This window comes from Protopterus annectens, chromosome 1.part0 (assembly GCF_019279795.1).
Source record: "Protopterus annectens isolate FY-2018-M chromosome 1.part0, PAN1.0, whole genome shotgun sequence".
Lineage (NCBI taxonomy): Eukaryota > Metazoa > Chordata > Ceratodontiformes > Protopteridae > Protopterus > Protopterus annectens.
Window position 1 is genome coordinate 1,018,996,221 of NC_056725.1, and position 16,899 is coordinate 1,019,013,119.

General features: G+C 38.3%; 1 protein-coding gene across 1 annotated transcript in view; it reads right to left on the minus strand.

The window, feature by feature from the left end:
• Positions 1–16,899, minus strand: part of NBAS (NBAS subunit of NRZ tethering complex) — a 3,380,746-nt gene that overhangs the window by 2,763,984 nt on the left and 599,863 nt on the right. The window contains exons 10-11 of the mRNA XM_044064792.1: positions 15,920–16,058; positions 15,416–15,484 (exon numbers count right to left, since the gene is read on the minus strand). Coding sequence (XP_043920727.1) covers positions 15,416–15,484; positions 15,920–16,058 — 208 coding nt within the window. The remainder of the gene's footprint in view (positions 1–15,415; positions 15,485–15,919; positions 16,059–16,899) is intronic.

Genomic DNA, 16,899 nt, shown 5'->3' on the forward strand with positions numbered 1-16,899 from the left:
TGTAAGGCAACAACGCTAATCGCTGCACCACCGCGTCCTACAGTCAGTGCCCACCAATCTGTGGAAACGAGAAACAGTCTTAAGTAAAATCCTTTTCCCACAGATTGGACAGTCAGTGCCCACCAGTCTGTGGGAAAAGGATTTTACTCAAGACTGTTTCTCGTTTCCATGAAAGAGGGCAGCTGGAGGCCCATTTTAGATCTATCCAGACTAAATTCCTTTAGCACATTCCAAAATTCAAAACATTAACACTTCAAACTCTTTTTCCTCTTCTTTCCCCTCAAGCATTTCTGGTCACTCTAGTCATAAAATATGTCTATTTGCATATTGCCATAAACAAGAAATACAGATCCTTTTTTAAAATTCTTTGTTTTGGATCACATTATTAAGTTACTCCTTTGACTTATGGACTTTCTACAGCTCCAGAAATCTATACCACATGCCTTGCTCCAGTGATAGCTTATTGCAGACTTCAAGGCATACACATATTTCCTTATCTGGACGATTGCATGACCTCAGCTTCTACAAGTCAGGAATCCTCAACAGCTTTACAGTTCATAATGAATCTTTTTTGTAACCTAGGCTTCACCTTGAACCTAACAAAATTAATCCCTGCTCTCTTCTTCTTATGGACAGGCTTTTTCTGGGATGTCTCTTAGGCAGCCACCTCGAGTGCTCTTCTCCCCCCCCCCACCAAAAAAAGATGACTTATCCGCACTTTTGCAACCTTTGACAGCAGAAAACATCTGCTGCAACACTGTTTCAAAGAATTTTAGGTTTCATGGCCCCTTCCAAACTTATGATTCCACATGCCAGACTTCACATGAGAAAAATCCAGTAGTTCAAATCAGTTTGGGTTCAACATTCTCACACACCCTTTCCTAGTTCCAGTACTCAGCTCTGTATAGAAAGAACTTATTTGGTGTGCCAAACACATCATATTCAACACTACGATCCCTTTCTCGCTGCATAGTCCCTCTTACAGTGGCTACAGATGTTTCAGATTTTACTTGGGTGCCGTCCCTAATGGTGTTCAAAGTACAAGTAATATCTGAACTACATCACAGACACAAACACTTCAGCCTGGAAGAAATGATGGTTCATATAAATGTCCTGAAAGCTCTAAATATCCTTTGATTTCCAGGCACTCTTTCAGTGGTGACATGTAACACCACTGTGTTGTGGTACATAAACAAACCAAGAGGAATAGGGTCATGCCTCCTTTGCAAACTGGCTACAACTGCCTGTGACAGACCAACACACCACATCTTATTTCTTCAAGCAATTTATATTTTTTCAAAGCAGAATACAGCAGCACACTCCTTGAGCAGATTCAGGATAGACACTTACAAGTGGATGCTACACAGAGGTCTTCTTGCAGAGAGTTCAACAGTGCGGAATCCCTCAAGCAGATCTGAACAGACAACTGAAATGGGTTTGCTGTAATGCACTTTGCAAGAGGCCTGGAAGACACATGCCTTTTCAGTCACCTGGACAAGGATGTTTCTTTGTGTTTCCCCCTTTCTTATTTCCAAAGTCCTTCCAACGATCAGGAAGGACTTATCACAAATGTTACTGATGAATGCCTTTTGGCTCAGACAACACTGGTTCTCTTTTTTATGCAACTGGCAAAGGGCAAGCACTAGAAACTAACTCAAAGAGTGGACTTGCTCACATAGAACAGGGGATCTTTGACTCAATCAAATACACAAAATGTGAATCTGTTTGGATGATAGAAAAAATGCCCAAAAGGAATCAAAAACCTATATGACAAGTACTGAGGGAGACAATAAAACCTGCTAATTTAATATCTTATTTATCCAAATGGAAAAACATTTTCTCTTTGGTGCCAAAATACAGGACAAGACCCATCTGAAGTGGAAGCATCCCTTGTTCTTCACTACCTGTGTGAACTGCTCAATTCTGGCCTAGCATATACTTCAATAAAAGTACACCTTTCAGCCATATTATCCTGTTTGCCACTATACCCCCCGCCTAACCATCATCTTCTCTACTACTTTTAAAGGGGATTTTGCATATCAGACTACCAAGAAAGAAGGTAGCTCCAAACTGGGACATGAATTTTGTTTTAGAAAAGTTAATCCTATCTCCTTCTGAACCTGCAGCAAGCTGTTCTCTAAAATTTCTAACATGGAAGACTGTCATGCTGGTAGCTTTAACTTCTGTTAGACAGGTATGTGAATTACAGTCCCTTGTGTCTATTCAACTTTTGGGGGGAATTTTCACAAGAACAGGAAGAGCCTTAAAACCATTCCCTCATTTATGCCTCAAGTAGTTTTTCAGATTATTCTTAAATTGTCCAGATCCCTGCCTTTTACCTTAACCTACAGAATAACCAAGACAGAATTCTACACTGTCTGGGTGTAGTTGAGATAATTTCCAGATAAAACTGAAGAGTTTCTGAAATATGACCAACTGTTTGTAGCCTATGATCATAAGAAAAATGGACAGGCAGTTTCTAAAGAAACTACATCCTGATGTCTTTCCCTTTTCATTCATTTCTGCTACTCTGACCATGGCAAAAATCCACCAGGACAGTAGCTTCATCTTGGGCTTTTTGGAAGGGAATAGACTCAAGATCCATTTTGGAAGCAGATATTTAATAATCTGTTCACCCATTTACAAAACATTACAAACTGGGTTTTTTCCACAAAGTTGGGGTTGGTTTCACTCGTGCTGTTCTACAGAACATTCTGGACTCTGGTTAAGGTCCAATCACCCGCTCCTCTTGAGCTTTGGTAGTAGTCCCACCTGTAAGGATTACTGCAATAGACATCTTATGAAGGGCATACTATAATTGTGTAGTTAACTTACCATAACTGCAGATGTGTGAATTGATTACTGTTGCAGTACAAACACTCTAACCCATCTCTCCGAGTAATATCTTCCCTGGCCAGGGTGGAGTATCCATTTTCAGATGAACAATACAAGGCAAGCAATCACAAGAACTATAAGATGCCTAGCTACATACATCTTTAAGAAGACACATTTAAATCTGTACCCCCTTTTTCTTTGCTTTATGACAATGTTTGACTTAGAGCACTAGGCTTCAGCCTCCCATTCTAGTAATAAGAAAGTTCTACATTTTGACGCTTCCATACATTCTTCTTATGGTGTGACATCCACTCTTACAGAGAGTGTAACATACAGCGCATAAGAAAAGTGCCAGAACTTTGCAGATTGTCTGGATGTATGGTATCCCTGGCAGGATACATCCTGTCTATAAGGGTTACAGCAAAAGTGATCTACTTGATCATCTACCTATGATTATGGTAAGTTAGTTACGCACATGTACTTTTTGACCACTTCACTATATATAACTGGGACAATATGCAGGAAGTCACATTATTCTGCAAACCTACAGAACTTGCTAATACCATAATGTTGACCACTGTTAGGGTGATCTCTGGAATCCAATCACACAAATATATACTTTTCACGGCACTTGTCAAACCATGGTTTGTAGTATAAGTTAATTTAACACTGTCAGGAAACTTCAAGTCGTAATCAACATGTATTAAGCAGATATTCTCTCTTATACTAGAAACGATCAGTAGATCTGCATCAGTCTTACGCTAGTTTTCTTTTACTTCAGTTATCATGACCTCTGGTAAATTAATGATGCGACAAATTCCACAAAGCAATGTTCTAAACTACTTTTTATTTATATGGACACTCCCGCCCAAAATATCACATTGCATGCTGTTATATTGCACCTGACTGCTCTTAAACGAGAATCATGTATTCTCCCCAACATTTCTTTTCTCGAAAGATTTGGAACTATCAATTTGATACAAATACTGTATATGCAGCTTCTATACTTTTAAAATGAAAATTAAGGCTAAATGTCTTGTCTAGTGTCAGTTTTCTGCAGCAGCAAACATTTCATGGTTACTTCTTTACAAATGTTCACCTCTGGATGTTCCTTAGTACATCAGTAAAACTTTTAAGCTTCTTTTCTATCATGAATAATAGTATGTCCCCGTTATCTACCAATCCATCTCAAGAACATCCTCTTCTGCTCCTGTAATTATGAATGACTCAAAATATTTGTTATATGCCTCAGACTTGCCAGATTATAACTCACTTTCAAGTCACAGTAATGTTGAAGAAAAAAATTTTGTCTACAACCTTGATGGTGCCTCCCCAAAACTTCTTGAATTTACTCAATAATGACTTCTAGTCACTCTCATTTCTAATTTGTTTTCTATAAACAAAATGCTGGAACTTCTCATATCCATACACTACTAAATGCAGCTCCTTTACATTCTGAGCATACAGTGGATATAAAAAGTGTACACACCTCTGTTAAAATACCAGGTTTTTGTGATATAAAAAAATGAGACCACAATAAATTATTTCAAAACATTTCCCACCTTTAATGTGACCTATAACCTGTACAATTCAATTGAAAAAAAAATCTGTATGGGGAAAATATAAAAAAAAAAAAAAAAAAAAAAAAACGCACAATAAGCTGGTTGCATAAGTGTGCACACCCTTAAACATATAATTTGTTGAAGCACATTTTGATTTAAATACAGCATTCAGTCTTCTTGGGTAGGAGTCTGTCAGCAAGGCATATCTTGACTTCGCAATATTTGCCCACTCTTCCTTGCAAAAGAGCTCCAAATCTGTCAGATTGCGAGGCCATCTCATGTGCACAGCCCTCTTCAGGTCACCCCACAGATTTTCTATTGGATTTAGGTCTGGGCTCTGGCTGAGCCATTCCAAAACTTTAATTTTCTTCTGGTAAAGCCATTCTTTTGTTGATTTGGATGTATGCTTGGGGTAATTGTTGTGTTAAAAGGTGAAATTCCTCTTCATCTTCAGCTTTCTAGCAGATGCCTGAAGGTTTTGGGCCAAAAGTGACTGGTATTTGAAACTGTTCATAATTCCCTCCATCTTGACTAAAGCCCCAAAGCATGATACTGCCACCACCATGCTTCACCATGGAGATGGTGTTCTTTTGGTGATGCGAAGTGTTGTTTTTGTGCCAAACGTACGTTTTGGAATTGTGGCTAAAAGGTTCAACCCTGGTCTCATCAGACCATAACACATTTTCCCACATGCTTTTGGGAGACTTGATGTATTAAAAAAACACCGAAGCACTGTGTCGGAAAGTGAACCAGGAACGAACGACCAACTAAAATAAATACGTTTATTCCACAAGTAACAAAATACATATTGTGAGCGCTTTCATATAATAGAATATTATACTTCACCAGACTTGATGTATTGTTTTGCAAATTTTAGCTGGGCCTGGATGTTTTTCTATGTAATAAAATACTTCCTTCTTGCAACCCTACCCCATAGGCCAGATATATGGAGAATACGGGAGATTATTGTCACATGTTGTACACAACCAGTACTTGACAAAAATTCCTGCAGCTCCTTCAGTGTTGCTGTAGGCCTCTTGGCAGCCTCCCTAACCAGTTTTCATCTGGTCTTTTCATCAATTTTGGAGGGACATCCAGTTTTTTTGCAACATCACTGTTGTCCCATATTTTCTCCAATTTCTGATGACTGTCTTCACTGTGTTCCATGGTATATCCAATGCTTGACACCTTCAAACAACGAGATCCCTTTGATGCTTTGTAAGTTCACTGCGAACCATGGTTTTGCTGTAAAAGGGAACTGAGTAAATGTTAGGAAAATCCTACAGGGACAGCTGAACTTTATTTGGGGTTAATCAGAGTCTCTTTAATTGAAGGCAGTTGTGTAGCCAAGAAGACTGAATGCTGTAATTAAAGCAAAAGGTGCTTCAACAAAGTATTAGTTTAAGGGAGTGCACACTTATGCAACCAGCTTATTGCAGGTTTTTTATTTTTATATATTTTTTCGCCTAACGGATTTTGTTTGTTTTTCAATTGATTGTACAGGTTATACTTCACATTAAAGGTGGGAAAAGTTTTGAAATTATTTATTGTGGTCTCATTTTTTATATCACAAAAACCTGGCATTTTAACAGGGGTGTGTACACTTTTTCTATCAACTGTATCTTTCTTGTTATGAAATCTTTTCACAGGCAACATATGTCTTTCCTTTCCAAATCACTGCACCAATACTATTCTGACTAGCATTAATTATTCACAGTGCAGGTACTCAACTGATTAAATAAGCAATTAATTATTGCTCTTCACTTAATTGCCACATACATCTTGTCTGAAAAGTTTTCTCAATGGTGCATTTATTTTAGACAGCTTCAGAATAAAGTCTGAAAGCTAATGCATTATGTCCATAAATGTAAATGCTCATCAGATTTCTGACGGCAGCAACAGAACAGCAGCTTTAATATCTCAGTCTGTTCAGTAACTGATTTACTATATCGGTCATGCTTTTTTTCTCTGTTTGCAATAGACCAGTACATCACTAATAATATTAACACTGCCATTAGTCCTTCAATCTACATTCAAGCTTTCTGAACCACTTCAGATGCTCACGATACACTGAATGGAAATTTAGGGAATCTGTATCATGACTGCACATACAATGTAACTTTTCACATCAAGGTTATCTGTCAATATCTCCAATTAATATCAAGTACGAAGAAATACTTCTTATTCAGACCACCAGTAAAAATGTATTCCATATCTCAAAGTGGACAACCCTCTCTCTTTGTAGCTTTATTCAGGTCTTGTGGATCTATGCATATACCATTCTTGCCAGGTTTTATCATTGCAAGAATATATCCCTCAGTAAGGCTCAATCAATTTCTTAGTAACATCCATGAGCTCTGCTGCGTGCAGTGCCTTTTCAATTTTACATCTCCATGATCTTGCAGCATGCGTGACTGGCACCATGGCAACATCCATCCAAATATGATGATCTCCTAATCTATCAATTGTTACAAAGGAATGGCCTTCATCATCATTAGTTTTATTAACCCCACTGTTTTCATTTCGTATTAAATTTGCAAGCATACAATTCTCACCTAGCTGGCTTTGTACATCCACAGCTTGAGCCATGTAGTCAAAATTGTCTTTTTCTTCTTTTTTCTTACACTAATCCTTCCACATTTAGTTTTGATTTCCTCCTTTTCACCTGCCCCTTGCCTCTTTTTTTCTACTTTCTCTTTTTGAAAATGATGCCTTTTTCTGTAGACAGAAGTTTTTTTGACAGAAAAATGTTATCACTCCCTGTAATCTGTGTGTTACATAGCAAAGCAGTGCTCTTTTTTAGTAACTGTTCTCTTTATTTTACAGACAACTGTCAGTTTACTTTTCTTCCTTGTTATATCTTGTAAACGTCTTCCTTTCTTTCTTTGTTTCCATCTAAATCCTCAGAATGCTGAACACTTGCATACAGAATTCCAAAGTTATCAGGGGCATCATCTTGTTTCATAGGGACTGAATGATCTTTACATACAACAGATGCATCTTTTCCTAAATGTGTTCTATTTGCTCTTTGCCTAACATTATTTATCTCACAAGTTCAGTCATTAATATATATAACAGTTCTCCAAGCCATGCCAGTTGCACAAGTGCAATCATCATCATCAGGAAGTCTAGATTTACTTCTAATAATGCTAAGCAAATTATCCAACTTTTGACATAGGGAACACAGATCACCAGTGTTATTAGATGTTACATATAAATATGCATAGCATTTATTACACTGTAAAATATATTTGTGCTTTAGCAAATCATTAATGGCATACTAATTTAAAAAATCCATATTCAGCTTCAAACGAATAAAAATGTATAAAAGAAAAGAATAATTAAAATCAGTAACCACAGAATTCAAAGAGAACTTAAATCAACTCATATGAGAAAAATCATTATTTATTTTACATTTGTTGACCGGGAAAGTCCAACGGGGTATATGCCTATTTTCAGCGGAGGCCCAGGGAGAAAAGCTCCATATATTCAGACATATGAGATTTACATAATATAAAAGTACAATCTAGCATATCAGATGAAAAAAGAAACAGTATAATTACTGTAAAGACACAGTTCAACAGGAGAAATGACCTATATGTCAGAGTATAATATCACAAGGAAGGCTCCATATATTCAGACAAGCAAAATTTCACATAATATAAAAGTATAATCTAGCATTTCAGAGGAAAAAAACACAGCGTATTTATAGCAAAGACACAGTCTGACAGGTAATGACATATGTCAGAGTATAATAACAATATAAGGTGCAAGACATTTGCCTAATAGTATTAATTTCTCAGATAGAGAAAAGAGTAAACATTGTACTGCAATCATCTGCTAGTTAAAGTATATGAAATACTGATAACCTGTTGACAGCTAATAGTAGAGCTGGCAGCTAATTAGTGGTACAGAAGAAGGGGGGGTTAGTTGTGGTATGGACAAGGACATAGCCAGTGAGATTTTAGGTGTGCTTTAAGAGCATTTTTTGAAGAGACTGCTGGAAGGGAGGGTAGTTATGGCAGTGGAAAGTGAGTTCCAAATTTTGGTTATGGAGTAGGAGAATAGTGCTACCCCTGCAGAGTTGTTTGGTTTGGTGACTTGGAGTAGATTTTTGTTGCAGGAGTGCAGGGGTCTGGAGGATTGGTAGGGTTGGAGTAGTGTATGAAGTGAGGGAATTTTAAGAGGGTGGTTTACAAGTTTATGAGCAAAGGTAATGTGGGTTAAGTGTAGGAGTTGAGGGAGCTCAAGCCAGACTAGGTTTCTACGGGAGACACAGTGGTGACTGCGGAGGGAGTCCCCTGATGCAAATTTTGCAATTTTATTGTAGCAGGCTTCGAGTTTCTTTAGGTCTAATTGTCGAAGATTTGTGAGTATGGGTGATGCATAGAGTAGGGTTGAGATTAGTTGGGAAGTTGCGGTAGAGATTCTGGCTGGTTCGTTTAGGTATTGTTGGTTTCTACACAAGGCACCCAGTTTTTGTGGACTTTTTTTATTGAGAGTGATATGTGAGTGTCAAATTTGAGTTTGTCGTCAATCTGTACACCGAGTAGCTTAGTGTGGGCTGTTGGTGAGATGGAAGTGTTGTCTTTGGCAAGTATGTTGAAATGGGGGATGTTTGGGGTAGATTTTGAGGGTTGAAAGATGAGGAGTTTGGTCTTATTTGGCTTGAGGAGGAGTTGAGCATTTAATAGCCAACTTTCAACAAAAGAGAAAGATGCTTGAGTGATCTCTGTTGTAGTTTTGTTAGAGTTGGAACTGAGCAGATGAGAGTGGCGTCATCTGCATAACGTATGAGGGAGGCATGTTTGGTGGCAGTGTGCAGGTCATTGGTAAAAATGGAGAAAAGCAAGGGGCCAAGGATGGAGCCTTGGGGAACCCCGAGAGTAACAGGGAGGCGAGGGGATAGATCGTTGTGCCACACAACTGACTGCTGGTGGCCGTGTAGATAGCTGTGGAACCAACTGATGGCAGGTATGGAAAAGGAGAGGTTGGAGAGTGCAGAGAGTAGAAGATCATGTGATACAATAGCAAAAGCCTTTTATAGGTCAAAATCATACAATCAATATACAACTAAAGTACATTAACTTAAGTACATTAAGGTTGTAGTTCTGACCGTACAAGTTCTGAAAGTCAGATAAAAGTTGTAATTCACTAATTCACTATCACTTGCAGTTGCACTTGCACTTCTTTCTAACAGTAAAGATCAGTATCACAATCCAAGTTAGGACTGTTTAGATAAGCTCTGGATTGTCCTCTCGGAAGTCTGTCTGACTATACAGGTGACTAGGTCCCTTGGGATGGTTACAACTTGCCTGTCTGTCTAAAACCTATTCCTTTCCAACAACCAACAGTGAAAATTAGAGAGAAAAACAGCAAAATATAAATCAAAGAAAATATTCTCTAGAAGCTATCCCCTCCTTCCTATAAACAGTGAAAAACAGTGGCAAAAAATAAAATATAAATTCAAATAAAACTTCTCTTACCAGTCAACTCCACTGTAAATCACAAAGCAAGATAGGATTGTTTAAAATAAGCACTCTAAAGGAAATGTTATTTCAACTATCTGAAATACGTCTTACATTTCCTCCTTGTATGGTAACATCAAAACAGTTTATGTCCCAATGGCACAGTAGATGGATCAAATAAGTAAGCAACATGTATGAGGATGGTTTAAACATATTTTTGTTTGAATAGATGCTATTACATTCTAATCCCAGTGGCTATTTGAAATACCCAACCTTGACTATTTTGAGAGTCTCTGTCCACATCTTTGACTCATCCTCTTGTTTCAAAACCTCAGTTTCACTCTCCAGCACACTACACCATCTTTCTTTACTTCTTATGCCTACAAATAGATCATATCCGCAGCTCTGTCCCATGAAGTGAGATGGGTGCAGTATTTGTAGATTATCATGGAAATGGTCAACAAGGGCATTGGCAATTTGTTCCCTGGCTTGGATCCATTCAACAAGAAACACACACACACACACACACACACACACACACACACACACACACACACACACACACACACACACACACACACACACACACCTTTCTATGTCAAACTTGTCAAACTGATGGGTCTGTAGCTCCTGGGTTCAGTTATGCTCCACACTTATGAACTAATCCTACAAAGGTTGTCAGTGACATTTGCACAACACCTACTGCACAGGGTAAAGACCCTACATATAAAACTAGTTATGCTGAAGCACTTTCATTTAGCCTCCGTAAAACACTAGGACCTCCTGCACAGCACAATAAAAAAAGGGTCCTCAGCCATCAAGTACACACTCCGTTAAACATAACACCCAAAGCTACACATAGTAGCACTGTATACAGTACCTCTACTGCTAAGGCTTTAAGGCAAACCAGTGCAGAGCCAAATTTCCTGATCATAGGTGATTCTATAACAAGGCACACCGATGCCCCCCTCATCAGAATGGGTAGGAGAGAGTCACAGTTAGCTGCCTTTCTGGGGTTAGGATCCTCCAAGTCACAAAGGCACTCAGGTCACTGAACCACAAGTACCAGTATGACTCTGTCATAGTTTATGTGGGTGTCAATGACCTGAGACATACCTCCCTTGACTATATGAAGCGAGACATGATCAATCTCACTGATTTTGTGTCTCAGACAGGTATGAACCTAGCACTGAGCAGCATACTACCTTCTCCAAGGATGATGTCATGTCATCAATGGAAAATTACTGATTTTAACAACTGGCTTAGCTTCTGTTGTCAATCCAAGGGGGTACAATATTTGACGGCCTGGTAGGACAAAACTGACAAACAATGCTGCTTTGACAGGGATGGTCTGCACTTGTCCTGACTAGGCTTTTGGATATTGTCTAAGACCTTTTCCACTTCCATAGTGCCTTTTTTAGGCAATGTCAAACTGATAAACCTTCTGACCTAACTGAACCTATGAAGGAATACTTGAAGGTAGTAGTGCTCAATGACAGAAGTCTTACCAAGAAACTCCACTCCCTGAAAGCGTTCCTGTCCCTGGAGAGTGTATACATCTGTGTAGACATGGTTTAAAGTCACAGAGAGTATCCCGGCAGAGCAAGGTTATAATGCTTTTCACATCTTTACACAAGCTACTTCACAGGAGGGAACCAAAGGTGGAGGAGTCTCAGTCTACATTAAAAATGACCACACATCCAGACTAGTTAAAGTGCATGACCCACTGGAACTCGTACATGAGCAACTCACCATAAACAGGGTTTTGTATCATATCTTTGCAATCTATAGGTCATCCTTGATGTCCCAGGAAACCTATACTACCTATCTCAATATATTAGAATATTAGAGTCCTTCACAGTTCAATCCAATATGATCTTCCTGGGAAATCTCAACTACCCCTCTACAGACTGGGAATCCAACAACACTTCTAATGCACAACACCAGCAGTTCCTAAACTTTATTAATACCAACATCCTGAATAGTCAGTCCATTCTTCAACCAGAGGTACAAACATCCTTGACTCTGTATTCACGAACAAAGGGAAGCAATGTTTCACACTCAATGTAATGTCCTTGGCTTGGCAGATCTGACCATAAGGCAATACAGATTGAAATAAAAATTAAATCTGGGGACACAGAGAAACCAAAAACCTTTAGGAACTATTCCAAGGATAACCTCTCTCTATTAAGTGACACCTTGGCTAAATTCCAAGCACTCCCAAACCCAATAAACACCACAGCATACGCTGAGCCATTTACAAAATCTCTGTACAGTCAAAATGATAGCTGTATAGAGTGAGATGTGCCCACTTGTGTTAACAGTAAGACAAACTCAAAAGACAAGCCACAGTGGTAGAAGCATATCATCAATCAGTTACACAGCAAAAGAAAAAAATCTTGGCCAAACATAGAAAGAACAAAGCCCAACATACTAAAAGCCCCCAACCAATCTAAACAGGCAGCTAAGATGGTTAATTAACACTTCAAAGGCTAAATTTGAAACAAAAACAGCTTCTCAGTCAAATAACAACCACAAAGCTTCCTACAGCTATGTCCTTGATCTCAAGGGAAATATGCAGCAATGCACAGAACTTATTGTAAAAGGCATCACCCACAGAGCAGCAATCTCTTCTTCTTGAAAACTAATAAAGAATCTTAAAACTCTACAGCTGCATATTTTTTGACTGCCTAGACTCCACTGTAGAAATGGTCTTATGAATTTTTTCACAGATGAGAAACTCCAGTTGAAACAAAAAGTTACTCTGAACGAGGCTTCAGCAATAGACCTTTTTACCAACGAAGACCATCGAATGAACAACTAGTATAGCTGGACAGCTGGTCCCATACTTCGAGGGAAGTACTTGCTTTCTCATTTTATAAATGAAATAAAGCAAAAAGAAAAAACGAGACTTAACAAACCTTGCTCCCACAGGTACATCAAAGCAGAGGGGCCAGCAAAGCCTGATATACCAGAGTTGTCATGGGACTCTGTTCACAAGACCTCCACCATACGACTGCCTCGAGGTGGTCCTCATCTTCTTTTAGACTTAACCCTCCACAGGGGGTAAGTGAGAATTTCTGAATTAGCTAGTTTGTCCCACATCAAGAGTGGGGCCATTGTCATGACCTGGGCTACTGCTTACGATCTGACTCCAAGATCATGAAGTACAGGAAAAAGGAATATAGAGAGTAAACAAGTCCCATTATCAAACCCTCTGTCCTTGATCTCAGTCTCCCACAGACTGCTGCACAGCAGTCTCTGCCTAGCCAACAAGTCCTCCTTTTATTTCACACTGATGGATTTGTTGCACATCTGTAAAACAACTAGTATCAGGAATACCCATTCTAAGGACCTAAACCTCATCTTTAACACAAACAGACATGTTGGAGGGACAGGTATGTGTCTCAAAGATTACCCTTTCTCTGGAACAGGCTTTTCATCCAAGTGAAGAAACTTGTCCAAAACTTATTCAAATGTAACTTGGAACAATAGATAGGAAATTACAAATTTACTCCAGGTTTGGCACTTATGTTCCTAATGGACAGGGTCAGCCTGTGAACACGATGTGTACAAACCTGTGCTGTAAACATAAAATTCCTTGGGGTATTGAAAAATGTCAGTAATATTTTGGTAAATTTGGGGTAAGCTTGACTAGGCTTAAAAATGTTTCTTGGGCCAATAGCCTACTAATGACATATGAACATAGACATGTGGTCAATATGTTAAGTCAACCAACAATACCTTTTTACTACCTTTTTTTGAAAGTCCAGGAGTACCTTTACCTCTATAGTTTGAGGGTCTGGTGTCAGCCCACAGACAGGAGCTAAACACCCTTAAGGATGGACATGAATTGTCCACAAGCCAAGGAAACACACTGCTTCCACACAAGCAGTGAGACACAGTATTTGTGGATTTTTATGCTAGTCCTCAAACACAGTGGCTGCTTTGAAACACAAACTGCAATGTCTTCCTCTGGAGTACATGCACTCATGTGCAAGCTTGATCCAGCTACAACAACAAGCACAGATTACAGCCCAATAACTGCATGCAGTGCATTATGACATTCAGCCTCCTTACGGTGTCAGTGAATACAGCAGCTCTTGTGGTCTCCCTTCTATAAAGATACCCAAGCCAATATCAGTCAGTCACTCCTAGCCTCCCCGTCTGCTTCTCCAAAGCTCCCTGCATCATGAAATGGGACCATGTGCTTGTAATCTAACTCCTAACAGCAGCCTTACAACATTGCAGCCAATAACAATACAGGAGAAGATCAGACAGAGAACAAGACATCAAACTATACAACAATCCAGCTAATTTCAAAAGAGGTGTTGCAGAGATTGAAAAGATGGGTAAACAGAGTTTACCAACAACACTGCCATTTTCCAAACAGAAGATATGTCAGGAGGCTATAGACTAAGCTAAAACAAAAAGCATAACACATCCAGGGATCAGAAAAAAAATAAGGAAAAAGGAAATTAGAAAATTTTCAGAATGAAATAAAGTTATAGTGAAAGGACAGAAACCGCATCTCACCTAAAGAAATACATTCTGATGTCAACCAGTTATCGTTTGTGTCTGTAACAGTCTTTAAAAAGGCAGGAAAAACACCTTTATAGGATGAGGGGCCTCTAAAGCAAATGCTCTCTTACACAGTCAGCACTAATTCAAAAGAAGAGTAATGCTTTTCATGCCCAAGGCATCAGGAAGGAATGTAAGCAGCAGCTGTGCTATCCTGTAAAATAAATAAATAATGATAAAACAGAAAATTGAAAAATAAATTCAAATTATGAGTGACTGAATCTCTCGTGACAATCTCAACTGTGATGGCAAATGCCCTAGCACTTCTAATTTCAACAAAGATCTAAACCTTTCCAGTAACAGAATTATTAAATATACAACAATGGACTAAGAGATATAGATAAAAAATCCAGAAAATTAGTTAAAGTTCTACCCTGGGATTCAATAAAGCTTATACTACGTGTACACTAAATATACACAGTTCTGAGTGAACAGACAACACAAGAATATCTCACACCGTCTTCCTCCTGATTTTAGTTTTCCCACTGATATTCTTGCAGCTTTAAATACTGAAGGGTATTCATACAAATTACCACAAAGTATAGGCTACATGTACACTTAGTGTAATCTTTCTGAGTGATTAGAAAGCGCAGAAAATGTGGTAGGGATGTTCTTGAATACAGATCATGTACACTCAGTGTAGGTGTTATTGAATCTGGCTCCTATTCTTTTAGTTTGTGGTTTCTGCCTCAATGAAAGAAAGGAATGAGAGGAGAAATGGAAAGTTAAAACAAAATGTAGTATGAAGGCTAAAGAAACAGCTCATTTACAGTATAACAGAGACCTAGTTAAGTACTACAAAAACACTGTGCATCTTATAACAGAAATCCATCCAACTGGATACAACACAAAATGTATATGCTGGTTTGTCAAGTGAATATTAAAAAAAAGGTGGTAACAGTGCATTATGAATAATACTTCATAAGAAGATATTGAAATGTATGACCTAAACACAATGAACGTAAATACCTGCTCCCTTTTCCGTCCTCCATAAAATCTAAAGCTGACCATCCTCAGTAAACCTTTTCTCCTCTGAGCCTGTGAACAGAAGCACATTACATAAAATAATTTCACAAGAAATTTACACATATATTTCCTATAGTGTTTAGTGTAGTATAGTTAAACAGAGAATTTGCAGAATTCAGTCTGAGAATAAAATTTTTATCTAAGCAGGAAATGATAAAATATTTTTTTTTTATAAAAACTATAATCATTAATTTATAATATACCGATTAACTGCTTCATTACAGTGCTGTGCATCTTTATAAAACTGTATAATGCAGATTAAGTAAAAATGAAATGCTTAATGCACGAATAAACAATTTAATATACAAGTATGACGAAATTATGTTTCTGGAAAAAAAATAAACATAAGAGTCTCAGGCATTGCTTCACTGTTGAATACAGGCCTCCAAACTATTATGTTTTGAGAGATCCCGAAATACCACTAAAAGTACAGTGAAAGGTACTTACTGCACAGACATCATCTTCATAGCTAGTGACCTGTTTATAATAAGGTGACCCCGACAGAACTCTCCAAGATGTTAGGCCACAGCTGGTTGCTTTAGATGCTCCATCTTCATTTGATTCAAAGCCACCGATCAGCAGTAGTCTGTGCAACCAAATATGACATTCTCATTAATCTTTTGCTGCAACTCAATCCCTTTTGTTTCCCTGTCAAACAACAACTACGAATATGCCCATAATACAAGTTGAAATATCATACAAAACAAGGGAAGTGTACACATTCCAAAAGACACCGATAGCTAGATGGCCTTACTACTGTAAATATGCTGTTGGCTAATATTTATCCTCTATTTCTCAGCTCCTATGATAAATGCATAAAGCTGGACTTAAGTCCTCTAATTTATACTATTTTTTATTGTATAAAATAGCTTTATAAATGTATTTACAAATGCATAAAATACAAACGCTAAATTAAAAACTAAGTACAAAAAAAGAATATTTTTGGGTCTTAACAATCTGAATTAAGAGCCCAAACGTTACCCCTCTTATAGGTTCATAGGTTCATACTAGGCTATCTACCCTAGGGCATTTACAAGCCTAGCCAGAGTGAGTTTGGCTTTCGCCACCCATTTTAAAATGAATTTTGCTATGCCCTTTTTCGAGGTTAGTATACTGTGCATCTGTCTAACAGTGACACAGAAGTGATACCCGGAGTAAATCTACGATCTCCCATCCACTCATCAAGATTCCTCTTGAAGAAAGTCAATGAGGGACTCTGCCTAACCTGGACTGGGATTTTATTCCAGAGTGAAGGGAGCCTCTGGGTTATGAATCTGTCCCTCCAGCATGTCCTATTTATTTCAGTGCTGAGGTTCAAGTCTCTCGAGCGCGTAGCTCGATGGGATTTGGATTTTCTGAGGTGCAGCATGTCCATTAATTCCGGGTTGGACATGGCTTTATACGTCAGGATCTTCAGATTACACCAT